The sequence below is a fragment of the Arvicanthis niloticus genome, chromosome X (assembly GCF_011762505.2).
Source record: "Arvicanthis niloticus isolate mArvNil1 chromosome X, mArvNil1.pat.X, whole genome shotgun sequence".
Lineage (NCBI taxonomy): Eukaryota > Metazoa > Chordata > Mammalia > Rodentia > Muridae > Arvicanthis > Arvicanthis niloticus.
The window spans coordinates 10,932,931-10,959,573 of NC_047679.1; the positions used below are offsets into that span (position 1 = coordinate 10,932,931).

Below are 26,643 nucleotides of genomic sequence, written 5' to 3' on the forward strand. Positions count from 1 at the left end.
GTATTTTTGCCTGTCTGTTTTTATAGGGGAAATTAGTCTGTAATTCTCTTCTGTTGTGAGTTTTTATGTACTTTGGGTATCAGAGTAACTGTGGTCATAGTTCTGTGGATTTCCTTTGTTCTGTTGTTATATCTCCCTTTCATTTCTATTTATTTGAATATCTCTCCCCACCTTTTAATTAATTTGTAAAAGGGTTTGTCCTTTTATAACTTTCAATGAACTACCTCTTTGTTTCATGGATTCTTTGTTTTGTTTTATTTCTGTCCTATCAGTTTCATCCCTGTATTAGTTAGGGTATTACTGCTGTGAACAGACACCATGACCAAAGCAACTCTTATGAGGACAACTTTTAATTGGGGCTGGCTTACAGGTTCAGAGGTTCCATCCATTATCATCCAGGTGGGAGCATGGCTGCGTCCAAGGCAGGTTTTTCAAGACAGGGTTTCTCTGTGTAGCCCTGGCTGTCCTGGAACTCACTCTGTAGACCAGGCTGGCCTCGAACTCAGAAATCCACCTGCCTCTGCCTCCCAAGTGCTGGGACTAAAGGTGTGCACCACCATGGTCCGGAGAGCTGAGAGTTCTAAGTCTTCATCTAAAGGCTAACAGAATACTCACTTCCAGGAAGCTAAGACCAGTACTAAAGCCCACACCCACAGTGACACAGCTACTCCAACAAGTCCACACCGTCTAATAATGCCAACCCCTGGGCAAAGCATATGCAAACCATCACAAGCACTGACTTTGATTATTTCTTGCCATGTACTCCTTCGGGTGCGATTTTCTCTTGTTGTTCTAGACTTTTCAGTTGTGCATTTAAGTTCCTAGTATGAGATCTCTCCATGTTTTTTATATAAACATTTAATGTTATGAACTTCCCCTTTAGAACTGCCTTCATTGTATCCCATAAGTTTGGGTATGTTGTGTATTCACTTTCTTTTTTTTAAGATTTATTTATTTATTTTATGTACACTGTTGCTGTCTTCAGGCACATCAAAAGAGGGCATCAGACCCCATTACAAATGATTGCGAGCCACCATGTGGTTGCTAGGAATTGGTCTCAGGACTTCTGGAAGAGCAGCCAGTGCTGTTAACCGCTGAGCCATCTCTCCAGCTCGTGTATTCATTGTCAATCAGTTCTGGAAAGTCTTTAATTTCTTGAATACTTGATCACCAGGGAGTGGCACTATATAAGAAAGATTAGGAATTATGGCCTTGTTGAGGAAAGTGTGCCACTGGGAATAGGCTTTCAGAGTTCAGATGCCCACACCACGCCCACTATCTTGCTCTTTCCTGTCTTTGTCTTAGTTACAGTTCTATTACTATGAAGAGACACCCTGACCAAGACAACACTTACAAAACTCAGGCAGCCTGTGGATCAGGCTAGAACACTCTCAGCTACTGCTTTAGCAATATACCTTCCCACAGTGGTAATGGACTAACCCTCTGTATTTTATACGTGTTGTCTTGGTCATGGTGTGTCTTATAGTAATAGAACAGTAACTAAACCAAAGACAAAAACATGGCCACCAAATTTTTTGCCTCTGAGTAAAGTTGACTTCGTTGTGAAAAAAAAGGTAAAAATAAGAAAAATCTTTAATTTTGTATTGTTTTCCAAGGCAAGGAGTACTTAGGAATGCACAGGAAAACAATATTTTGAGAACCTGGAGTCTAGATCTCTTTCCCAGCCAAGACTGTTCCTGGAGAACATCCATGCATATTGTGCCCCCTGCTGGACACGTTCTTATTTGCAGTCACCTCACAACCAGCACAGAAAGGCTCTGGACAATGCAGAGAACAAGGTCAGGGACTCATGTCTGCCCTCTAGGTGCTGAATAGAACCAGGCAGAACCTGCAGAGGTGCCCCTGAGACAAACTGAACCCAGCTACTTGGAACCACTTGGCACCTGCACTTTAGCCTCCAGAGACACCACCACACGAGAGTTTCAGTCCTCTGAAACATCACCATCTTTTGGAACAATGAAACTGTCCCTGGAGGATAAAGACTCCAGCAATCACCCACAACAGCCCTGCTGAGGGCCCAGCTGCCTGAGTCCCCTGTGTTCTCTGTCTGCTGTGGCTCCCACAGCTGCCTCAGCTGCCCAGACAAATTAACAAACTGTTTAGAATGGTGATCTGACTGGAGAATCTGGGAGGGGAGGCCAGATGGAGGAAGTGGGAGAAGGAAGATAAAAAAGAGGGGAGTAGAAGACACCCTGCTGGTCCCCTCCCTGAAGCCCTGAAGGCTCTTTGCCACCTCTTCAGAGGAGGGTTACAATACATCCCTTCATCCTGATCCCTCCCAGGAGTACCTGGCAGCCTGGATTTTAGCTGATTCTAGAAGTAGTCAAGTTGACAACCAAGACTAGCCACCACAGAACCAGTAGCCAATACTAAACTCCTATTTCTAGTTTGCAACCTGAAAGAATTCTCCTTCATTGCACATTTAATTTGCTCCTCTTAGTGTCTTTATTACTTACATTTTTTGACAAAAGACTCCTTTTACCAAACTTGAATCGGTTCTTTCTCATGCCCCAATCTTACACTCTCATTATCTTGTGACTCTCCAGTTTTGAACCTACATATGTGTTGGGTAGGTGTGGTAGCCTGACTGTAATCCCAGTCCTCCAAACAGACACAAAGAACTGCAATATCGACATCTTGGTAACTAGCCAAGTCAGTGAGTTCTGGCTTCATTTGTAGAGGACTCAGAATATGAGCTAGAAAGAGACCAAGGAATACACTGGACTTCAACATCTGGACTCTACCTAGACCCACATACAAATGCAATCACACCCACAAAAGTCTTGGTCACACATTTGCAAACTCACATCATATACATGCATGCAGTTTTTAAAAAGTGTAATGTGATTTATTTTGTGTGTCTGGCTCTTTTTTTTTCCACAGTCCATGAAGGTTTTTATTTATGCTTTACATTTAAAAAAAAGAATCCCAGGATTTTCCCTCCGGTATGTTTTCGTCTTGCCTCTTCATGGTCCATGATGCCAGCAGAGGTTGTCAACACAATGAAACCAAACTGGCGTGATGGGAGCAGATTGTTCTGCCATTTTTCTAGGTCTTTGAGTTGAACATCAAATCTAGGGCTGATAACTCCACACTTGTTCAACCTGCCCGTGAGGTTCACAACTATCTTCCCAGCTCAGTGGTCATCAATGATCTCGAATTCACCAATGTAACCATGCTTCATCATCACAGTTAAGAACCGAAGGATGACTTTAGAACACGGCCTGATGAGGACCTGGCATTTGCCCCGCTTTTCGGCGTTATTGATGCTCTTGAGAGCATCCGCCAGAACATCCATTCTCACCGTGGTGACGGTGAGGGAAGATGGCAGAAAGAGAGTAGGAGGGGCAAACGCACCTGTGTCTGGCTCTTTAAGAAAACTGCTTGACCCTATAACCTTCAGTGCCTCTTGGAATTCTGGGAACAGGAGAGGATATAAAAGGCCACCAGAGGTTGACAGAGGGGAAGTAGGGTCCAAGTGGCAGAAGAGTATGGTCAGAAAGCAGGGTCAGAGAAGACAGTTGGTGCAGGAAGAAAGAAGAGTGAGTAGATCCAGAGAAGGGAACACAACTGATGCAGAAGAGATGGAGCAGAGTGAAAAGAGGAGCCAGGTGAGCCAGGAGAAGCCATATTGTTAGGAGACAGTGGGAAGAGAATTGGGCTAAGAGAGTGAGAGGACAGTTGGTGACAAGTGAGCAGGAGAAGCTGAGCTGAGCAGAGAGGCCAGAACACTGGTTATAGTTTGGAGCTGCTAGTATTGGGAAAAGTGAGAGAAGGGACTGTTGTTACAGCACACTGTTGGGGAACTGAGGGAGGAGCGATTGAGAGACTTTGGAAGGGGCTGGCCTGGAAACTGGGGTGGGGGTGGGGGCTGATGTTTGTAAGAAAAGGAGACAGAAGAACCTACAGAATACCAAAAGAAAAAAGCTACAAAAAGTTATCGTGAAGAATTGCTTCTTCTTCTGCAAAAGCTGCAATAGCTCTAGTCTAGTCTAGTCTAGTCTAGTCTAGTCTAGTCTAGTCTAGTCTAGTCATTACTTAACATCTTTAAGGGTCATGACACTACATGGGTTCTCTAGCTATTGGCCTTAGCAGGAAGCTTGCCTTGCAATTTGGCTAGAATCATGCTACTGTTCCATGGAACCAAGTTCCCTTCCTTAGCTGATTCTGGATTCCTTGCTTTGTCACTGGTTTGAATGGGAATGGTCCCTGTAGGTTCATAGGCTGGGATGCTCCTTGACTATATGAGAGGGATTAACTGGTGTGACCTTGTTAGAGTAGATGTAACTGGGGGTGGACTTTAGGGTTTCAAAAATTCAAGGCAGGTTCAGTGTTCAGCAGTCTCAGTCCGTCTCTCTCCCCCTCCCTCTCCCCCTCACTCTTCCCTCTCCCTCTTTCTCCCTATTCCCTATTATCTCTCCCTATCCTCCTCCCTCTCCCCCTACCCCTACCCCCTCTCTTTTTCTCCTTACCTACCTCTCCCTCTCCCCCTCTCTCTACCTCCTTCTCCCTACTCCCTATTCCCTCTCCCTCCCCCCCTGTCCCTCCCCCTCCCCCTCTCCCCCTGCCACTCCCTCTCCTCTCTGCCTATGGATCAAGATGTAGAATTCTCAGGTCCTTCTACAGCTGCTATATCTGCCTGTGTCCCACCGTGCTCCCTGCCATGATGACAATGAATTAAACTTCTGAAATTGTAAGCCAGCCCCAAGTCAGTGTTTGCCTTTATAAGAGTTGCCTTGGTCACGGTGTCTCTTCACAATAGCAGAACACTAAGACAGCTAAAAGCCACTTTTATTTTTGAGCTTTATACACTTAAATTCATCTGGCCCAACTCCTTCACTGCCTAAGCTTGGCTGTCCTGCATCTTGCTCTGTAGATTGACCTTGAACTCAGAGATCTGCATGCCTGTCTCCTGAGACTAAAGGCATGCACCACTGCACCTGGACTTAAGCTTTTCTTCACCAAAACTTGCTCTGTCCCAGCCTAGCCTTGAACTCAGAGATCTGCTTGTCTTTATCCCCTGGGATTAAAAGTGTGTACCACCATGCCTGGATGTAAATTTAGCTGGGTAGGATCTTGCCTCAAAGTCCCATTCCCTTAATCTGACATCTTCTAGAACATGGGATTCAGCTCTGTTCTACTTCCTGTCCCTTTAATTGAACTCTTGAACCGTATATTTTGTATCTTTCCTTTCTCAACTTGCTCCTTTTCTTTAAAATGTTCTTCCTAAGACAGAACTTTAGTAAGCACACAACAGAATTTACACCAGGCTGTTTTGAGACTTCCTGTTTCAAAGCAATTAATCTAAATCTCTTCACCTTAACTTCAGGGCAGAGTCTTCGGACAATGGCAAAAAGCAGCAACATTCTTCACCAAAATACCACAAAAACAGTCTCTAGGCCACATTCTGAAATTCTTCTCCACTGATCTGTCTTGGGTCATGTCAGCACAGTTCAAATCACTCTAGGTAACAAAGTCTTCCATGTTGCCACTAGTATAGCCCATTAAGTCCCACTTAAAGCATTCTACTGCTTTCCAAATCCAAAGTCCCAAAATCCACATTCTTCCAGACAAAACCATTTTCAGACCTATCACAGCAATACCCCAGTCCCAGGAACTTCGTTCTTAGAGTTTTACTGCTGTGAGCAGACACTATGACCAAGGCAAGTCTTATAAAGGACAACATTTAATTGGGGCTGCCTTGCAGGTTCAGAGGTTCAGTCCGTTATCATCCAGACGGGAGCATGGCAGCATGCAGGCAGGGATGGTGCAGGAGGAGGTGAAAGGTCTACAACTTCATCTGAGGGCTGCTAGCAGAATACTGCTTTCCAGGCCACTAGGATGGGGGTCTTAAAGCCCACACCCACAGTGACACACCTACTCCAACAGGGCCACAGCTACTTCAACAGGGCCACACCTTCTGATAGTGCCACTCCTTGTGCCGAGAATATACAAACCATCACACCCAGGTAGAGTCTCTTCTATCTTCAGGATGATGTTGTGCACACCTCTTTTGTGTCCCCTTTGCCCGCAAAAAAGGACATGGAGGCAGTAATCGGGTATCACTACAGACGAGGATTTACTTCTTGTAACAGCAAAAGCGGAAATGACCCCAAGCCCGGGAAAGGCACTGCTATATATACCCTAGAGTGGCGTGTTCACTTCTGATTGGCTGTTCACTCATCACCCCATATTACTCCCTGGGATGGGCAGTGACTTTGGCGCACCTTTTCCCTTTTGCACCTGCACAGTCAGTTGTTTACAAGTGGGAGGACAGGATGTCCGGGCCATCTTGGAATGGCGAATCACTGCGGCTCCCAACATCTCCCCCTATCTATATATTTAAGATGGAACAGCCTATTGCCTATCAAGTGCAGCACCAACTCAGTGAGGGAAAGCAGAGGCCTGATCCCCTGTGCAAAATGAGATATTGTAATGGGTTTACTTCCCATACTGATCTCAATGCCTTTTGTCGGGGAAAGGGAACCTCCACCCTGGGGCGCCACCAGGGGAGGTTTCTTGGCATCAAACCTTTGTGCAATCAGGCATACTTTCGGGAAATCTATCCACACTCGTGGAACATTCCCTGTTGAGTACCCACTCGCAAACACCTCTAAATAATCAGGTACCAGTTATTCAGGCAATGGCTGGCTGGACTTAGACCTCTCATCGACCCAGTGCAATGGGCTGAACCCTTGAGGTGCATCGACTGAGGGTCTCAGTCATCAGCTACTTTCTTGGCCTAGATAGCCAAATTTCAGGGGGAGATGCTTGCTCCAAGACTACTAGTGCTTGGGCGATAGCGACCTTGTCACATTTTTGTTGGGCTCTGAGCTTACAGACCAACCATCATGAACACTAATCCACAACATAGGGCTGCACCAAGCAGGCCTATTCCCACCCTTTAAGAAAGAGAGAAAGAAAGAAGGAAAAGGCGGAGGTAGGCCAAGAAGTAAAATCGCCAGGGGTAACAGGGTCCACTCGAGTTCCATCAAGGCTCGAAATCCGGATCTGCAATTGCTACTGCATCTGGTCCAGCTCCCTAGTCCACTTCCTTGGAACCCGATTTAGGAGAGTCCAAATGCGAACTGAGAGCGTCTGCAGATGAATCCTTCGGGGGGGGGGGGGTCATTTTCAGGAACCGCGAGTCGCCGCGTCAGTCGTTCTGGCAGCCAAAATGGATTGTCTTCTTCCTGTGGAAAAACACAAACCGCTCCCCGGGATCTTTTTAAAATAGGATCCGGGCCTTTCCATTGACCAGTCAAAACATCTTTCCATTTTATCATTTCTTTTGGCCTAGTTGGTTCCAGGCAATGGCGATCAGCCGCTGTATTGCCCTGACTGTCCAAATTCAAAAAGTTGAGGGTAAAAAGTGCCAGAGAAACAGTAGCTCGTGGCACCATAGGCAGAGCTTCCTCAACTTCTCCTTTTTGTTTTATCAAATAAGTTTTAAGGGTATGATGAGCACGCTCAATGATGCCCTGTCCCTGAGGGTTGTAAGGAAGACCCGTCAGGTGTGTCACCTCCATATGGCGACAAAATTGTTGAAATTTTTGAGAAGTGTAGGCTGGTCCATTGTCAGTTTTAAGGATTTTAGGCTTTCCCCAGGCACTCCAAGCCTCGAGGCAATGTTGAATAACATGGGGCACCTTTTCTCTGGTCAATGGAGAGGCGAACATAACTCCAGAACAGGTATCAATAGAGACGTGCAAATATTGTAATTTGCCAAAGGATGAGATGTGAGTAACATCCATTTGCCAGATTTGTAATGGCCTAATTCCCTGAGGGTTAATTCCGGTATGGGGAACAGGTAGGAATTGACAGCAGTTTTGGCATTGAGTCATGATATCTCTGGCCTCCCTTCTAGAGATGTTAAATCGACATCGTAATGTCTCAGCTGTCACATGAAACCTTTTGTGAAAGGCTTTAGCCAAATCCAATTTTGGCGAAAGGGCAATTGCAATCAACTTTGTGGCTCGATCTGCCAGGTCATTTCCATGGGACATAGGTCCCGGTAAGCCTGAGTGAGCCCTAATATGAGTTATAAAGACAGGGAATATTCGCTTAGCCAGGGTAAGCTGAATCTTTTGAAAAACTTCTACAAGTCTGCTAGATGTCTTAATTAACCCAGCAACTTCTAATGCTTTTACTGCATTAACCACATAGAAGGAATCTGAAACAATATTTAAGGGACCTGGAAAGATTTCCAGAACCTCTGACACCACTAAGCATTCCACAATTTGAGGTGAGGTTTCATGGTATTGTTTGGATGTAACCTTATCATTAACCACATAGGCACCCACTCCTGTTTTTGACCCAACCATATAGACTATCATTCCATCTGGGAGTGGCTCCTGAGACACAATATGTGGAAATATGATAGCTTGAGTTAAGGCAAATTGTAAGATGGGATGCTTAGGATAATGATTATCTATTTGACCATTGAAGGAAGTAACCAGCACTGCCCAAACATCAGAGGTCGCCGTTAATATTTGGACTTGATGGGCAGTATAAGGCACTATCAAAACCTTAGGCTCCCTTCCAAAATGAGTAATGGCTACTTTTACTCCACGAAGGGCAAGTTGAGCAACTGCATCTGGATACCTTTCAATAATCTTTGCAGGAGAAGCATTGGGATGAACCCATAACAAGGGCTCCTCCTGCCATAATACAGCAGTTGGTAAGTGTCTAGTTTTAAAAACACATAAGTCAAAAGTTTTGGTTTCATCTATGCATTTCAACTGGGCATCTTGTAAAGCGTTTTCTACTACTTGCAGAGCACGGCTCGAAGCTGGTGTTAAGGCCCTCGGTGAGGAAATATGAGCATCCCCTTCCAAAATATCAAATAAAGGTTTCAGCTCGGCCGAGGGAATTTTAAAAAATGGTCTTAACCAATTTATATCACCTAATAATTTCTGAAAATCATTCAAAGTATGTAAATGGTCTCTACGAATCTCCAATTTCTGAGGAATTATCTTTTCTGGATAGATAACTGTCCCTAAAAAGGAACCAATTTCTGAAAATTGAACTTTCTCAGTAGCAACATGTAGACCCCAGTGTTCCAAGGTGTTTAATAATAAGGGGTATGAGGTCTGTAAAGTAATTAAATCCTTATGACACATAATAATGTCATCTGTGTAATGGGCCAGCAGCAGAGAGGGAAATTGTTTCTTAATTGGCTCGAGGGCCATTTGTACATACAGCTGACATATAGTGGGGCTGTTGGCCATGCCCTGAGGCAGAACTTTCCACTGATATCTTTTATCAGGTTCAAAATGATTAATAGTAGGTAGTGTAAATGCAAATCTTGGTCTATCTTGTGGACACAAAGGAATAGAGAAAAAACAATCTTTATATCTATAATTATAATTTTCCACTGCTTAGGCAAGGCAGAGAGTAAAGGCAAGCCTCGTTGCACAGAGCCAAATAGTCGCATCTGTGCATTGACGGCTCTTAAATCATGTAAAAGCCTCCACTTTCCGGATTTCTTTTTAATGACAAATATGGGTGTATTCCAGGGAGAGGTAGAAGGTTCTAAATGACCAAGCTGCACTTGTTCTTTAATTAGTTTTGTAGCAGCTTCCAAATTTTCAGAGGATAGGGGCCACTGAGGAACCCACACGGCCTCCTCTGTGAGCCAGGTTATGGGCATAGAACCCTCAGTGGCAACTAGGAAAAACCCAGGCCTTGTCTTCCTGTGTTTGATTCTTGTGAGACAGGATCTAACCTTCCTTCTTCGTTCCTGCCAAGACCTTTCCCTTCTTTAAATCCCATGCTCTTCATAATGTTTATAGCTTGTGGGGAGTATTCACTAGTCAGAACTAGCCCTAGGCCTTGTAAAATATCTCTTCCCCAGAGATTGACAGGGAGAGGAAGCACATAAGGTATAAAACTTCCTGTTTGACCCTCTGATGCCTGCCAAGTCAACGAGCGAGAACTGACTGCAGGACTGGCCTCGTATCCCAATCCTTGTAGGGAGTGGGACGATCTTTTTACAGGCCGTGCCTTAGGCCACCAATTAGAAGAAATAATACTTTTATCTGCTCCTGAGTCCAGAATTCCAGTAAAGTTCTTCCCCTCTATTGCTAACTGTAAGGTGGGTCTAGTTTTAAAGTCAACCACCAGATGAGTGAAGTCAGTTCCTGAGGAACCAAGCCCTTGAGCACCTCTAAGCTTCTCGGTGGATGGAAAACAATCATGTAAGCTTGGAAGAACAACCAATTGAGCAATCCTGTCCCCAGGGGAGATGGAGAATACACCTTGTGGGCTAGAACAGAGAACTTGAAGTTCTCCGGTATAATCCTGATCTATTACACCAGGGTGTACCACGAGTCCTTTTAAAGTAAGAGAGGAGCAGCCTAAAATAAGGCCGACACTTCTCTCTGGCAGGGGGCCTCTATAATCAACCGGGATCGGCTGCACCCCCATGTGTGGCATTAGTAAGACTCGGGAGGTGGAGCGGAGGTCCACTCCTGCTGAACCCCTTGTGGCTCTGCAGCAAAAACAGTCTCCTGAGTGTTCAGGAGTGTCCCATATCTTTTGGGGCCCTGGGATCTTGGGCCCATATATCCGTTTTTTGAAAAATTTTCTTCCTTAATGGCTGAGGGATTTGGAGGGAGGATCTGACCTCTTATATCTCTAACAGAGCAGAAATCCCGAGGCAGATGATAGCCCTTTCCGCACCTAGTGCACAGCTTTGATGGTATATGATTATTTGGGCACTCTTTCTTCATATGTCCTGCCTTCCCACAGGCATAGCATCGGGCCATATGTTTTGAAGGGAATTTTCCACGATTCTGACCCTTAAGCAGGACTGCAGCCATTTCTAGATTAGCTGCTGTGAGTCTGGCATTAGTAAGGGGACCTCCCAAGCCACGGCAGACTCTTAACCAATCTTGTAGCCCCTTGGCTCTCCGAGGAGCAATGGCTGCACGGCATTCAGCTGTGGCATTTTCAAAGATCATCTGTTCTATCAATGGCATCGCCTGCTCTGGTTCCCCAAAGATTCTGCCAGCTGCCTCGGTCATTCAGGCCACAAAGTCAGAGAAAGACTCATTAGATGTCTGAATTATCTTGGACAAATAAAGGTTACTGCCTTCCTTCCTAGGGAGAGACTTCCATGCCTTTATTGCAGCTGATGCTATCTGTACGTAGACCTGCCCGGGATGAGTGGTCTGGTCGTTCGCGTGTACGCCAACTCCCACCAGCATGTCAAAAGTCCATAATTGTTGTCCCTCAGTATTTGCATTAATCCTGGCTTGTGCTTGCAATGCCTCATGCCACAAGGCCTTCCATTCTAGGTATTGGCCCATATTGTTAAGTACCGCCTTCACTGTGTCCTACCAGTCTCCTGGCATCATAGCAGCTGTACTTAGTCTCTCCATTTGGGATATAGTAAAATTAGCCCCAATTCCATATGCACGTACTGCCTCAGCTAATTCTTTGATCTGCCTATACTCTACTGGGGCATGAACACGGACGCCTTCTGCCGCTTCAAAGACCGGAAATGCAAGGTGTAGTTGCCTCTGATCTCCGGGGCTGAGAAATGAATTAGAGGCACTGCCCGGGGCATAAGCCGGAGGCAAGGACTGGGCAGAGGGATTCAAGGTCTTTCTTATTCTTATCCCAGAACGGCTACCCTTTGTATAGGCGGCTGCTTCCTGCCCCAGGCTCTCTTCCTCTCCTTGCGTTAGGTCTTCCTCGGAGCTGCTAAGGTTTATGGAAGCAGGCTCCTTAATGGGGTACAGGGGGCTCCCCCCGAACTCCAGTCTCTCTTCACCAGCCAGTGTAGGTTCCTTAACTTTAATAGGCCCTGCAGTGGCCTCTATTCCTCTTGAATACTCTTTCCTATAACCAGGCTCCTTGGCCTGCCTCTGTTGTCCAGGATTTCTTGCCTGCTTCTCCTTTCCAAGCTCTTTGGCCTGATGCCGGCTAACACGCTCTGGTTCTGATAGCCTGAAGTGGACCACTTTTGAAACCTCTTGACTTGCCCTACTAGCTGTGCTTCTGGCTGGATCCTCACAACACAAGTAGGCTAAAAGCAAAAACCACACGAGCAAAAGGCCAACTACTGCAGCAGCGGCAGTGGGTGAATATTCGCTCACAAGGAAGGTTTCCACCCCAAGCATACCTTCCAGAGATGTACCTCGAATCCTGTAGTCTTTTAAGCCGCCCCAAAACTTGGGGGGTCTTCTGCGGCGCCTTGAAATTCCCGGGTTCTCGGCACCATATGTTGCACGCACCTCCTTTGTGTCCCCTTCGCCCGCGAAAAAGGACACGGAGGCAGTAATCGGGTATCACTACAGACGAGGATTTATTTCTTGTAACAACAAAAGCAGAAAAGAACCCAAGCCCGGGAAAGGCACTGCTATATATACCCTAGAGTGGCGTGTTCACTTCTGATTGGCTGTTCATTCGTCACCCCATATTACGCCCCGGGATGGGCAGTGAATTTGGCGCGCCTTTTGCCTTTTGCACCTGCGCAGTCAGTTGTTTACAAGTGGGAGGACAGGATGTCCGCGCCATCTTGGAATGGCAAATCACTGCAGCTCCCAACAGGATATATTTGGTCAACACATTGTTTTCATTTGTGTCCTATAGAAGCGTTGCTAAGGGATTAAAACCAGAATCGTGGGTACCTTAGAAGTGGCTACACCACAGAGGTAAATCTCCCTCACCCTCTGAAAGCATTAATTACCTAGAGATCCTTCTTAGGGAGGAGTGGGATTTCATAAGCCCCTCTCCCTAGCAACTATTAGCTTTCTACCTATGCTCAGGAATGGGAGAGAGGCTCATAAGTATTCTCCCCTCTCTGTGACAGATTATGAAGGTCCAATCTTCTGGAGGTCATAACAGCTGCTAAGACTTCAGGCATGAAAAGGCTATGTCATGTTCTAGAGGCCTGAGTCCACACCACTCCACCCTCTCCCCTGCCTCTTACATTCTTTCTTTACTTTCTTCCATGGAGTTGCCTGGCCCATGGAGGGGATATGCATACTTGATTAATGGCTGTGAATTCTAAAATCACATATTGTCAACACTTTGGCCAGTTAAGAATCTCTGCAGTAGCCAGGCAGTGGTGGTGCATGCCTTTAAGCCCAGCACTTGGGAGGCAGAGGCAGGTGGATTTCTGATTTCAAGGCCAGCCTGGTGTGCAGAGTGAGTTCCAGGACAGCCAGGACTAGTCAGAGAAACTCTGTCTTGAAAAAGCAAAAAAAAAAAAAAACATCTCTACAGTAACTGCTATCAGACACTTCTTTGGCAAAATTCAATAGTAGCACTAACTTTTGGGCATAAAAGTGAATAATTAGAAGAAATTTGGCCTTATACCCAAATTTGTCATTATACTGTACTAAAATACACAAAAGTAAACACCAAAATCAGTCCATGGGACCTTTTCCTGATTGTGTGTTGGCATTATCAATGAATTAAGAGTTTTGATCCCAGTCATAATGTTTACTGCTACCACCATCTCCTCTTGACATTTGACACTTCTTGCCACAATTGGGATGCTGTATATTTGCTAATAACTAATGGACACTGCTAAACTTGCTAAACCTCAGGGACGATGCTAAAATGCACAAATAGCTTCTCACTAAAAGAATTATCCAGGCCACACCAGCTATAACCCAGAGCTTCAAAACTTCTGCCTTGGAAGTAGGTACATCCACATAGGTACCCTGCTAATATATAGATTTATGCAAGCTATGGATGATGTAACAGAGCAGGGAACATATAAATTTTATCTTTTGACACACACTGTAATAGCTCTATGGATTCCTTTGTTTCTTGAAATATGTCCACTGTATTCATTATGTTCAGACTCTCTCATTCCAAGAGACACTAAAACTCGTCATTGTCAGACTACAGGGTTCTTCCTGAAGCTATTTTGCTCATCATTTGTACCTACTGGGTAAAATTGGTGAGTTGGGACCAGATTCTCTAAGAGGAGTCTCTGTGGGACAGGTCTGGTCCAGACACTCTAAGAATGAGGGGTGAAGAGCATCTGGGCGGAGCCTTTGAAGATGAGACAACAAAGAGCCCAATTTGCCAGGCTCTACACTTAAAACAACTCAGCATGCAGTAACTGTTCTTTGCATCTCCTTGTACCGACAGTCTCTTCAGTACTGGGAGCCATAAGCTGAGGATACAGCTCAGCACTGGGACCTGACACTCTGGTCCAAATGATGTGATAAAAAGGCTAAGTGAATTTGGACCTTCCAAGAGCAGCCCATGCCAGCCAGTCCAGCAAGCACAGTACCCTTTAAGGCTGGCATCCATACAAATAGTCAGTGTCTTTTCCAGGTGGATGTGTACCTACTGAGTATCCTCCAGGAAACAGAACTCAGGTTCAAGCACAGATTGAATTCTGAATAACGTGGATACAGAACTTCCAAATGTCTCAGTTGGCACTTGGATCATATAAGTTGTATTCATTGTGTATTTGGTATTTTCATGAATAGTTATTATCTAGGGATTCCTAATGTATTCAGAACAAATCATATACATTTTAATTCCTATGGGCACACATGAAGAACGTTTAAATATCCATAAATGAGTTGAGCTATGGGTCGTAGTCTTCCATTCTGTGTGAGTGTAATACAAAATGGTTAAGGACATATTTTTAGAACCCTAGAACACAAAGTCCATCCCACAGACCTCTGAGCATGCTACTGCAGCTGGGAAGCATTAGTCTGCCATTATTGTCATTTGCCTTGGGAGTGATCTTCAGTACTTGACATGTGTGATTGTTCTGATGGCCATTCCGTGAGTGTTAGTGCCACAGATGACATGGTAAGGGCACTTCTAGGGAGGGACAAAAATAGCCAGGTTCCAACTTCCATTCATGGATGCCAGTTTCCCTTAAATATAACTTTTCAGCCTGCAACAGAGGACTACTAATTCTGCTTCAAAGGTAGACTATTTTCTCTTCACATTTCATCCTCAGGACTCTATTTCCTTGATGTGTTAAGGCAGCATGCAAAATAATGGGTTTCATAATGACATATTCCCATATTCTTGGTTTTAATCAGTCCAAGCCCAATCGCTTTGTCCCACTCCCTATCCTCATTTTCCTAGTCCCCTTCTCTCTCCCTGATTGTCCCTGTTACTACTTTCCTGGCCCCTGTATACAGAGTTACTCTTTGTACCTCTCTAAGGACTCAACTCCCCATCTGTTGGGAGCTGACCTTTAGCAGAAAGGGGCTAGAAAGCAGCTATCCACATGCTAGCCACGCCTCCAAGGCTTACATCATATCCACGAGCCTACAAGGGGCGTGGCAAAAGTGTATAAACACCCTAGATTTCCCTTCAAATAAAGAAACTTGTTCAGAGACTTGATCAGAACGTCTGTCTTGTCTCCATTCCTTGATTCTCTTCTCTACATCCTCACTCTCTCTCCCTCTAGACCCTGACCCAAAGACCAGAGTGGCAGTTTGAAGCCAGGCACAGTGGAGCAGGCCATAACATAGTAAGTAACCATGCTTTTTAAATCTTTTGTCTCAAGTCAGGTAGAGCAGAGCTGTAACACCCATCTTATCATACCCTTTCTAGTTTCATGCCCCCCCCAACACAAACTTAAACAAGAACACAAATTTAAACATGGTTATTCATTTGAAGTTAGCCCTGGGACATCTGTCTTTCTGCATTTGGTTTGTTTCATTGAACACATCCCTTTATCAGCACCTCTGACCCCTCTCTGCATCCTCACATAGTGCTGAGGCAGAGGTCTCTTGTCTCTTCCCTCTCCACAGTTCCATTCATCAGATCCATATCCATAGGAAGCCACATTACCTCCATCATCCCTAGGAGAGGTACATGGGGCCTTATGGCTCCTACATACAAATGGGATATGAAATGGGCATATGCTCACCTCATAGCATCAGCCATGGAACATTAATTAAGTCTAGACCCGACTACAACCTTTCTTATACCAACACAGGTTATGTGTCCCTTGTCTGTAGTGGCCCAGAACCCTAGGTCTTATTTGTACTATCTATGTCCTTCAGATATAAGCCTTAATTCTGCTATTCCATAAGCTCTTCTGCCTTTGCTGTCATTTGGGTCTGACCTTGGACTTGGCTCTGTTAAGTATCTGCTTCATCTTCTATTCATGTTCGTATAAAATCCTAAATCCCTGTCCGTGCATCTTATCTTTCTAGAGTGGCACCTTGTCCCCGAGGCCTGTTGTAAATGTTAGTCAATCTTCACTATTGAGCCATACCCCAGGCTAAGGAGAAGTATTCTTTTAAAAAAAAAGAATTATTATTCATTTTAGTATGTGAGCACACCTTCGATGCCTTCAGATACACCAGAAGAGGGCATCAGATCCCATTACAGATGGTTGTGAGCCACCCTGTGGTTGCTGGGAATTGAACTCAGGACCTCTGGAAGAGCAGTCTGAGCTTTAACTGATGAACTATCTCTCCAGCCCCCGAGAACTATTCTTTATTGTGAGTATTGGTAAGTACTGCTCACAACACTTTCCCTGTGATGACTCTATTGTCTTCCTAAACTTGTCCCAGTGTTGCTCCCTAAATTCTGTTCTAGGGACCTAGGTCAATGATAAGATCACTTAGAAATGTATTCAATCACACCATGTATGGTAGTCTACTCTTGTAAGCCCAGTACTCCAGAAGCTGGAGCACAAATAGCACAATTGGGCTATTGGGTGAGTTCCAGTATCGCCTGGGATACATGATTAGAACATGTTTCAGTAAACAAAAATAAACAAAAAGAAGAAGATACTTATTATAGCCCAGGAGAGGCTATGATCCTGACTACTTGGAAGTTGACAGAGGGCAATTGCAAATTTGATGCCGGCCTGGGTGATTTAGTGAAAACTCATCTGAAAGTGACACTCAGTGTGTATGGTAATTTTGATAGTCTGAGTATCTCAGAAAACTCTAGGACATAACAGTAAAAGTTCCACTTTTGGGGCTGGAGAGATAGCTCAGCAGCTTAAGAGCACTGACTGCTCTTTCCGAGGTCCTGAGTTCAAGTCCCAGCAACCACATGGTGGCTCACAACCACCTGCAATGGGGTCTGATGCCCTCTTCTGGTGTGTCTGAAGACAGCAATGGTGAATACATAAAATGAAAGTAAATAAAAAAAACAAGTAAGTTCCACTTTTCCCCATGTGTGAGGACATTTCTGAAAGTAAGCATGTTGTGGGATCTCTCATCTAATCACCAAGTGAATCTGTTGGAGATGTCACATGGTGTTGGTAGTTATGTGGGAGGCAAGAATTTTTGAGGAATTAGCTCACTAAAACCGTGTACTTGAGTCTGTTTCTTACCTTGGACCCTTCTTATATTCTTTGTTGGCCACCCTAATCCAAGATGAAGGGAGGAACACCCTCTCCTGTATGCTGCATGTGTAGGAAAAGCACCCATCAACTGAACCTACAGAAACCGGAAGCCCAGAGTAATCTTTCGACCTTTCCTTCTTTCAGTATTTTGTCAGCACTGAAACAGTAACTACTAGTCAGTGCAGCTCAGTGGTAGAGCCCTTGCCTCTCCTGCAGGAGGACCTGGCTTCCATTCCTAAAATCAGACATTACAACTTACTCCCAAAAAGCTAAAATTAGAGGGTAAAAAAATAACTTTGATTTTCAGAGAAGTGAATATCTGTCTATACTGAGCCTCAGGGTCTTTGGCAGATGAAGGTCCAATGTGTTGTCAAGCAAAGCCAGATTCTCCAACATCACAGAATTTGGATTTGTCACCTGTGTGCAGACAGGGACCTACAAAACTAAAAACTGAAATGAGATGGTTGTATCTAGACACATTTCTAGTGTAGCATGGAAGGTAACAGGTGGCCCTAGTGATGACTTGTGTATGTGTGTGCAAGACACATGTTAACATGAACAAATAGATGCCTGCTTGGCGATCCTAGGCAAGGGGAGTGTGCTTCAGTGCAGGGATGACTGACACATAATGCCTCGGGTAAATACAGGGCACACAAACAGCAATATGCATTAGGTATATACCTTGCTGAATGGAATATTGATAGACCTATTATATTTCCAATTCTTTGGGTTCTTTTGTGCATGTTTGCATGGATGTGGTGTGTGTGTGTGTGTGTGTGTGTGTGTGTGTGTGCCCGTGCGCATACATGCATTCAATTGTGAATATCAGAGGACACTGTCAGAGAGCCAGTTCTCTCTGTCCACCATGTAGGTCTTCAGGATTGAACTCAAGTCGACTGGTGTGGCAACAGATCCTTTATCACTGAGCCATCCAGCCTGCTTGAAACCTTGGTATTCTATCAGAGTGGTGGTCACACAGTAAGACAACACTAACAGAGTGCTTAGCAGGTGCTACCCCTAGTGCTGACCAGATGCTTGCCATATGACAAGATCTATGTTTGACAAGTGTCTGGGACACAAAGAGCAATCCTAGTGGGGCTCAGCACAGTGACAATAATAATAGGAAATGTTTGGCACCAAGTCAGAAGATTCCTAACAGAGTGTTTGACACATCCTACAAAATTGCTAAGAGAACAAACACTTGACACATGCTTAACTCAGAACTCTAGTAAACTTTTATAAATAAATAAATAAATATGTATGTGTATATATAGTGCTGATATTTAGTCTTTCAAAGATTTAGCTGGGACCCGAATTCCCACTCCATCCTTCTTCCACCGTGGGCTTATTTCGACTCTCTGTGGTTGAGACTAGAAAGAGAAGGAAGAGAAATGCTAGTGAGTTGCCACCACCTACTCACCGCTGTTTCCTCCTGTCCCTCACAGCCTACATGCTTTCCTTCCACCCAGCTTCAGAGCCTCTGCTCCACAAGCAAACCCTCTGCTACAGCACAGGAGATGCCTCACCTTGTCTTTGAATTCTTTAGCCAGAGGAAGATATGGCCTATAATTTGAGTCTTAACCTAGTATTTAGAAGCCCATAGCATCCTGGCTAGGGAAGGTCTCCAAACTACCCACCAATGGAGTAAAGGAAGCATGACATATTACTTCTTGTTCAGTGTTGCACCCCAAAAGACTAGAAGTGGATGATTGGATAGGGTCCAATATAATATGGGAGATATGTGTGTGTGTTCTGGGCATTACAAGATGTGTCAGAGGACCGCTTACAGATTCAATAATCGTCATCATCTTCTTCAGGATCACTAATCTCTGCATATCTCACTCTCTTCTTCCTCTCTCGAAGCCGGTATTTCCAGGGATTTATGTAAACGGTACCCGATTCTGAAATGTGGAGAAGTTGGTACGTGAGAGCTAGGTCACATAGGCTCTTTTCTCATCAGAAAAGAACAGGACTTGTCCATCCAAAGAGCCCATGGGCCTTTACATCTGCTGGCTCACAGAGATTGAGATGTCAGCCATACAGCAGTACAGACCAGAGGCCAGTTTGGGTTATCCACCCAGTGTACTGTCTGGTCCCCATCCCCTGATATAGATTTCCTATTTCATCCTCCATTAGGAGGAGGACCCAGTGACCATTCACTTATATTGTATGGATTTCAGAGTTAACTCTGGAAACCCCCAGTCCATTAAAAAGTCAGGTGCCTCTAAGGGTTCCTCTGGCTGGGGGCTGTGAGGCAGACAGTTCTCAGGTATAGATATGTCCTAAAGTTGATCATAGTAGAAGGGGTACACCATGAAAGCCCTGTCGTTTCTAGTGAGACAAGTGCATGGGCCCTTCAGAGAGCAGAAGCCAGCTGGCGATCCCTACGTGGAGAGTTAGTGTCAGGATGAAAGAATGTGCAGACTCTGAGAGAATACTAACAGAAGCATCACCTGGGCTTCAGAAACGAAAGAAGACATGACTGCACTTCAGTAGTTTCAGTACATATGAGTGAGCCAGTGGAACTGCTCTTTGGCCAATAATGTAGCACAGTTGAGGCAATGCTCCTTACTAGTGTTCTAATTATTAAAATGCTCTAATTGAGGACACACAGGTCTGGTACTGCAAGTCCCACTAAGAACTTGTGGTGGCACAGTCCCCACAGGGAAACTATGATTTTGCTAAATGAATGTAGTATAAACTGCCTTCTAAATTCATATGTCTCTACCCATAGGTAAGTGAGCTCTCAGACAGCATCAGAGAAGTTGTTTTGTACAGTGAGTGGTGGCTAATGCAGAAACTCCCATCTGGTTAGACTGCACAAAGTAAGTGTCTATGGATTGCCCAGATAAACATCAAACAAAGTCATACACCTTCCTCCCAAGCTCAAGTTCCATCACAGAAGGTGGGATCGATCGAGAGATTTTTAAGAGGCAGAAGACATTAGGACCAGAGCAATGTAATGTTTGAGGGACATGACACGGTTGATAAACTCATGAACACACAGTAGGCGTCTTTGCTCCCATGAGACCTGCACAAGATCAAGCCTGCCAGCACTCTAGCATGGAGTGAGTAGGAGCGTCTATGCTGTCAGCCTCTGTGAGTAGCTCTTAACAATGGGTGGCTTTTATGGGGGGAGAGTCAGTTTTCTTTAAGAGTATGGCCCTTGGTAGGTCAACCGTACTCTAGTGGATGGTTCTACATCCCACAGTATGTAGAGAGCAGAAATTGGGCTTGGGTTTTTTTTTTTTTTTAATAAAAAAGTATGGATGTTGGGAGAAAAACAACTAGGAAAGATGTTTTACATTCATTAGATGAAAGGGTGGGATACGTATGAATATGATTAAAATACATTATATAAAAGCCTCAAAGAATTAAATAAATACCACATTGAAAAACAGTACATTATGTTAAGGAGTAAAATCAGATTGCAGCCAACCTGTTAAGTAGAAACCATGCTTTCCAGAGGTAAGTTCTTCTCTGATGTCATGAATACAAATTGTCACTGACACCAGCTTTAAAAGAGAATCAGAGATAAGGCATTTTGACAAATAGTAATCGACAGGGGGCATTTCTGCTACTTGATTTAGGGTGTTCTAATTTGCTGGATAATATTGAGGACAGGACCTGGCAAATAAATAAGTACATCACACACCAAAATTAATCAGACCCAAAGATTCAATGACTTTCCATATAGTTAGAATTGGCATTTGAAACAGCATGTGAAGTTTCACATTAAAATTTGCACTTTAAGTATAAAATATACATTTATGTACTTATCCTCCACCAAACAGAAAACTATCCTCAACAATGTGGACATGAACTGAGGGACAAACGGGGTGCACTCCGACAGAAAGAGGTGATACTCGCCTTTATCCGTTTTCTCTGTGTCATGCCACAAGCTCTGTCAGAGGATTCATCTACAGACAGTGACAAATAAGAAGGTTTTGTTTGTTAGTAAATATTGCAAAGGCTCAGAATCCTGCTGATTTAGGGAAGGCCAGAGTGGAAAGTGAGCCCACTCATGGAGGAGGGGCTGGTGGAGCATGGCTCTCTTTCACCTGACTAATGACAGGTGTCCTTCTAGAAGTCTCCTTGTTTTAGGAAGCAGGGTTAGAGACAGGGCTTCTCTGTGTAGTCCTGGCAGTCCTGGAAGTTACTGTGTAAACCAGGCTAGCCTCGAACTCAGAAATCCACCTGCCTCTGCCTCCCAAGTGCTGGGATTAGAGGCCTGTGCCACCACTGCCTGGCTGGAAGTCTCCTGGTTGTTTAGGAGGTGTCAGCTAAGCCTCATCACTGTCTCTCACCCTGTCCCAGTACATTTTTTATGCCTCATAGTAGTAAATTGATTTCAGGAAAATGGTGAACTGTCTAAGTTTTCCGATACAGAATAATGAAAAAAATTGACTTAACACATGAAATGGTTCAAACAGTTCAGTGTTCCCTGTGTGAGGAAGGATAGGTTATTGGGCTCTGTGCTTTTGGGGGCTACCTAGCATGATAATTCTTCTTTATTCCCAAATACTGTGCATAAATTTCAGACCCAGAGCTTAGATCAAGTAAAATGCTTGGAGGAGCTTGTCCAACCTGACTGACTTGCCTCACAAGCCAGTAGGACACAGGACATTCTGTCTTTGAAGGTGTTACACACTGGCCATTTACTTACTATCCAGAATAATGTAGACAATAAGGTTTTAGGATTTTATATGACAGGATCTTCTACATAACCCTCAGAATGTTCTCCGCACAGCCCTGATTTGAAGAAGGGCAGAGCTGCCTGTGACCTTCCCAGGCATCTTGACTGAGAAGGGTCTTTCACAGCCCTCCCTAACCACTCACCTTCACCATCAGGAATTTCAACACATTCGACCAGGGGTCGCTTGGCCTGCTCCTTGCAGCGCATGAAAACTGGTTGGTTCACTGTGACCCCTAAAAGGAAGCAAAGTGCTTGTTGTTTAATAGGCAGCACAAAGAGGGGAAATGCCTGCTAGGGTCTGGGGTACAGCACAGATCTTAAGGCCCACAAGAGGCCTGAGCCCTATTGCCTATGGTCTATGCTGTCAGCCGTGCACAGGGTAGGAAAAAGCAGCAAGTTTGGCAGCCCCTTGACATTTGCCATAAAGAAAGGGATCATGGGAGAGGGCCCTGCTGTGTGTCAACAAGAAGATATGGCATAACGAACAAACTGGAGACCCCCAGGCTGCTCTGAGCCCAGATTTCCTGTTACCTAGGCCCATCATTCGGTCGTAGTTTCTTTTCATATACACGTAGGCACTTTTCTGCCATTTGGTCAGCTTTCCCCACTCTTCATCTGAAAAGTATGCAGAAATATCCTGGATGGCCTAGAAAAGAAGAAAACGTAAACTCTGGCAACTGCTCTGCTAGATGTGTGTGCCATTCCTCCCAGAATGCCCTCTGTCTTGGAGGACCTTAGTGGTCCACCCAGAGAATCAAGATAATCAAGCCTGGGAAACGTGAGGCTCGAGCGAGAGATGTGAGTAACAGCCTTTTCCCCAGCCACTAGAAATGCCCAGGGCTGCTCATTTGTGCTCCTCATAGCATTTGTGCATGGAGAGAAATCCTGAGACTTAGGAGGCCCAGTGGAGACTGTAGTCCTTGTCTCAAGTGCCTCTGATTTCTACCTTCTGATAAGTCATTCTACAATGGTCCTTGGTCACTCAGCTGCTTCTGTCCACCCACGACCTGGAGACCTCCTCACCTTGCGTATATTCTTTGGTTCATAAAACACATCCACAGGGATCTTGGCACAGGAACTCACTGTTTTCCTGTCAGTGGGACCCTTGTGATTTTGAAAAGACATCATCTTGTCTTCTTCAGGCTCAAGACAAAACGTCCTGTGAAGAAAGGAGTTGCAAATAGATAGTAACAGTCAGTGCCTGAAATCTTCTTCTGCTCCTTTTCACCCCAAAATTATTTTTATTAAGTCTATGGGAGAGTTAGTGGTTAGGAACCAGTTGGGGTCTAGGAACATATATGAAGGTATCTTGAGTCTTTGAGAGTGGATCAAGCTTCTGTCCTGATTAGTTGCCCTGAAATGTTCATTGAGATTATGAGAAAAGAGAAAGCTATTGAATTAGGCAAGCACATGTTCTCACTCATGCGAGGAAAGTGAAAACTGATTTCCTAGAAGATAAGAAAGAAACAGTTGTCACTGGAAGATGGGTGGTGAGGAGTTCAGAAGAAGAAGGTACACCAAGCACCAAATGCAGGCAGAGAGGAAGCATAGCTGCTAGTGTTTTACAGTGCCCTTTAGTTTGTAGCTACAGATTGTACAGTCTGTAAGGGAGGAAAAGAAGCCAGAGTTCCCTTCTTGTGCCTGTAACGCAGGGCAGTTGGGAGACTGAGGTAGAAGGGTCGTCGTATGTTCAATGCCTGCCTGAGTCAACTATGAAGTGAGATCTAGGCCAGTCTGAGCAATATACAACTAAATCCTGTCTCAAAGATTCTATCGGGGCTTAAGTTGTAGCTTAGTACTAGGCTTCTTACCTTCCATGTGAGAGGCCCTTGCATTAACCCCCTAGTTTTACCAGAAACATAGTAGGAGAGGTCATAAAGCTTCACTCACATGGAAATGAATTCGTAAGGACAGAGAAATATGAATGAACCATATTTGATGAGCACACACAGGTGTATCTTGAAGCATCATACTTCTCTTATATGTCACCTCCCATGCTCTTTTCCTATAGTCTCTTCCAGCTCTGGGTAGGTTCCTTAACATTGCCAGAGTCTTCCCTTCATTAGTAAGCAAATGCTTTAACCTTTCATTTAACTAAAAAGTAATCGACACTGAGAGGCTTCACCCTGCAGCTGATGGAAACAGATGCAGAGACCCACAGCCAAGTATTGGGCAGAGCTTAGGGAGTCCTGCAGAAGAGGAGTGGAGGGCTGTAGGAGCCAGAGGGATCAAGGACACTAGAAGAAAACTTAAGAATCAAATGACTTTGGCCCATGGGGGTTCATGGAGACTGAACCACCAACCAGGGAGCATGTATAGGACTGAGTTACACCCTCTACACGTGTAACAGCTGAACTTGGACTTCATGTAAGACTCCTAACAGCTGGAGCAGGGGCTGTCTCTGATTCAGTTACCTGCCTTTGGGACCCTTTCCTCCTAGGTTACCTCTAGCCTCAAGAGAGGATGCTCCTAGTCCTACTGCAACTTGATATGCCAAGGCTGGTTGTATCCATGGGAGGCCTCCCCTTTTCTGAAGAGGAACAGAGGAGGAGTGGATGTGTGGAGAAGGGAGGGGGGGTGGAACATGGGGGAGGGGTGGAGGGGGAACTGCAGTTGGGGGTTAAAGTAAGTAAGTAAGAAAATAAAAAGATTTAAAAATAATTGACAAACGTTTTAATACAAAGACATTTCTGGGCACCTGCTGAAACATAAATACATATGTCTACATCATTACCTACTGTAAATTTTTCCCTTTGAAACAGGATATGACTGGGTTGCTAAGGTAACACAGAAGCCCTAGGCCCAAATACTTGCCCTGTACCTGCCTCTTAAGGAAGTTAGAGCACCGTTTTGTGGTACAGTGATACATCATCATATGTAGATATGTTGTGGTGTGTCCAGTGGACATTGGTGAGAGTGGCGTTGTGGTGTGTTCAGTGGAAATTGGTAAGAGGGTTGCCACAGGTTTACTAGTCTCCCCAAAGGATGGGTTCCAGGGATCTAGGAAATGGCTATGTGGCTATGCTGTGCTGAAGTTCACGTGTTAAGTAGAGAGAGTATGAATTGCTGGGCTATTACTGTGCTAATTTAGAAATTCCTGCTGAGAAAAAGACCTAGCCTCTCCACATCTTCAGGACCGACTATCACACAAAGTCAAAGAATTTGGCACGTCTCAAGATACACTAATCAGGGGTCCTCAAACTGAAGTCCTCAGAAAATTTTTAGTCAGTGGACTTTGAGGTATCTCTGGGACCATGAAGATTGTATCTCCATCCAAGAGGAGGTTAGGTTGGAAAGTAGCCCCCCTGACAGAGACTATTTGGTGTCACTAAGGATGGAGGAATTCTCAAGGCATATAGGTAGTTTCAAAGTTCGTGAAGCTAAGGCTTACACCACTTCCCTCAGAAATATTGACGCACTGGTCTGGCAGACATCAAATGGTTATAATTTCTAGGCTCCTTAAGTAATTGTCCAGTGACAGTTTAGCTCAAAGAACAGTCCTATGGGTTGAGGAATGCTGGAGACAAAAGAAACGCACAAGTTGGTCTTTACAGGCTAACTTTCCTCTCTGTTCACATTTAGTTTATTGGGACATCCCCAAGAAAAAACCTACCTCAGACAGGAAGAGACAAAGGACTGTTTCTCCAAGAAGAGACCCAAATAAGTACCTTGACTCAGCTGTTGCTAGAGACTCAACAACCAGAGCAGCCAATGCCCAGTGAAGTGGGCGGGGTAAGTGAGTAAGAGTGGAATGTTGGCTCCCAGGGTTCCAGGAAGGAAGTACATCACAAAGGGGATGTACCAAATGTTCCCCCACCCCCTCAAAAATAGTATCATCCATCTCCCTAGCATTGGCTACTCCTAGATCTGTTTAGCTGTTGAAATGTGCATTCCTCTAAATGCCTAGGCCTTCCCTTACCCTCTACTGTGCAGTTGTTTATCTTAAAAAATGGCTACCCACTTCAAACCTTTCTCCTCTTGTCTTCCTTAGTCATTCTAACTTGGGATATCTTTACAATAAACTCATAAAGTTTAAATTATTTATTAAAGGAAAGTATTAGAGCTGAAATTATTCCTATATGTTCTACAGACATAGATCCAAGAGCGTGTTTTCTATTAATACTCTTAGGAATAATAGCCAAACAGTCTACCTGTGATTAGAGTTTACAGGTGCTCTTTAAAGGGGTCACAGGTGCTTCTGTTAGGAAGGCTTCTCTACTCAAATAGTTTGTGCCTCCATGGGCCCCTTAATACTCTCTAGACTTTGCATTCTGAGGACTGCTCTGTCAATAATGCCCTGCACAGAGTGACTGAGACTTTTCTTCTGGCAAAGAAATGGTCCATGGACTTTGGGACCAGCATTAAGACTTTCACTGCATATTCTCCTTATCTTTTCTTCTTAATCATTTATAAAAATTAATTTTTAGTCATTTTACAAAGGAATGGCTTCCCCCACAGCCCACAACCAGCATTATCCTAAATGGAGAAGAATGTGAAGCAATCCCTCTAAAAACATAAGTCAGGGCTATCCACTGTCCCCACTCCTTTACCCTAGAGTGCTTATAACAATAACTACAGACAAAGCTACTTCATTTTAATCAACAGATCAATCAATTAA

The 26,643-nt window shown here is 44.5% G+C and overlaps 1 protein-coding gene and 1 pseudogene across 6 annotated transcripts in view; one reads left to right on the top strand and one right to left on the bottom strand.

The window, feature by feature from the left end:
- Positions 1 to 26,643, top strand: part of LOC143435525 (uncharacterized) — a 230,881-nt gene that overhangs the window by 163,673 nt on the left and 40,565 nt on the right. For 5 of the 6 annotated variants that reach the window (XR_013105897.1, XM_076918509.1, XM_076918506.1 and 2 more), the window contains 2 exons: positions 15,428 to 15,490; positions 25,608 to 25,757. Coding sequence is in view for 5 of the 6 variants with exons in the window: in XM_076918509.1 (XP_076774624.1) it covers positions 15,428 to 15,490; positions 25,608 to 25,757 (213 nt within the window). In the remaining variant the exon portion in view is untranslated. Of the gene's footprint in view, positions 1 to 15,427; positions 15,491 to 20,063; positions 20,155 to 25,607; positions 25,839 to 26,643 lie in introns of those variants that run through there. The other variant, XM_076918510.1, reaches the window with a different exon arrangement.
- Positions 2,918 to 3,334, bottom strand: LOC117694587 (small ribosomal subunit protein uS8 pseudogene; annotated as a pseudogene).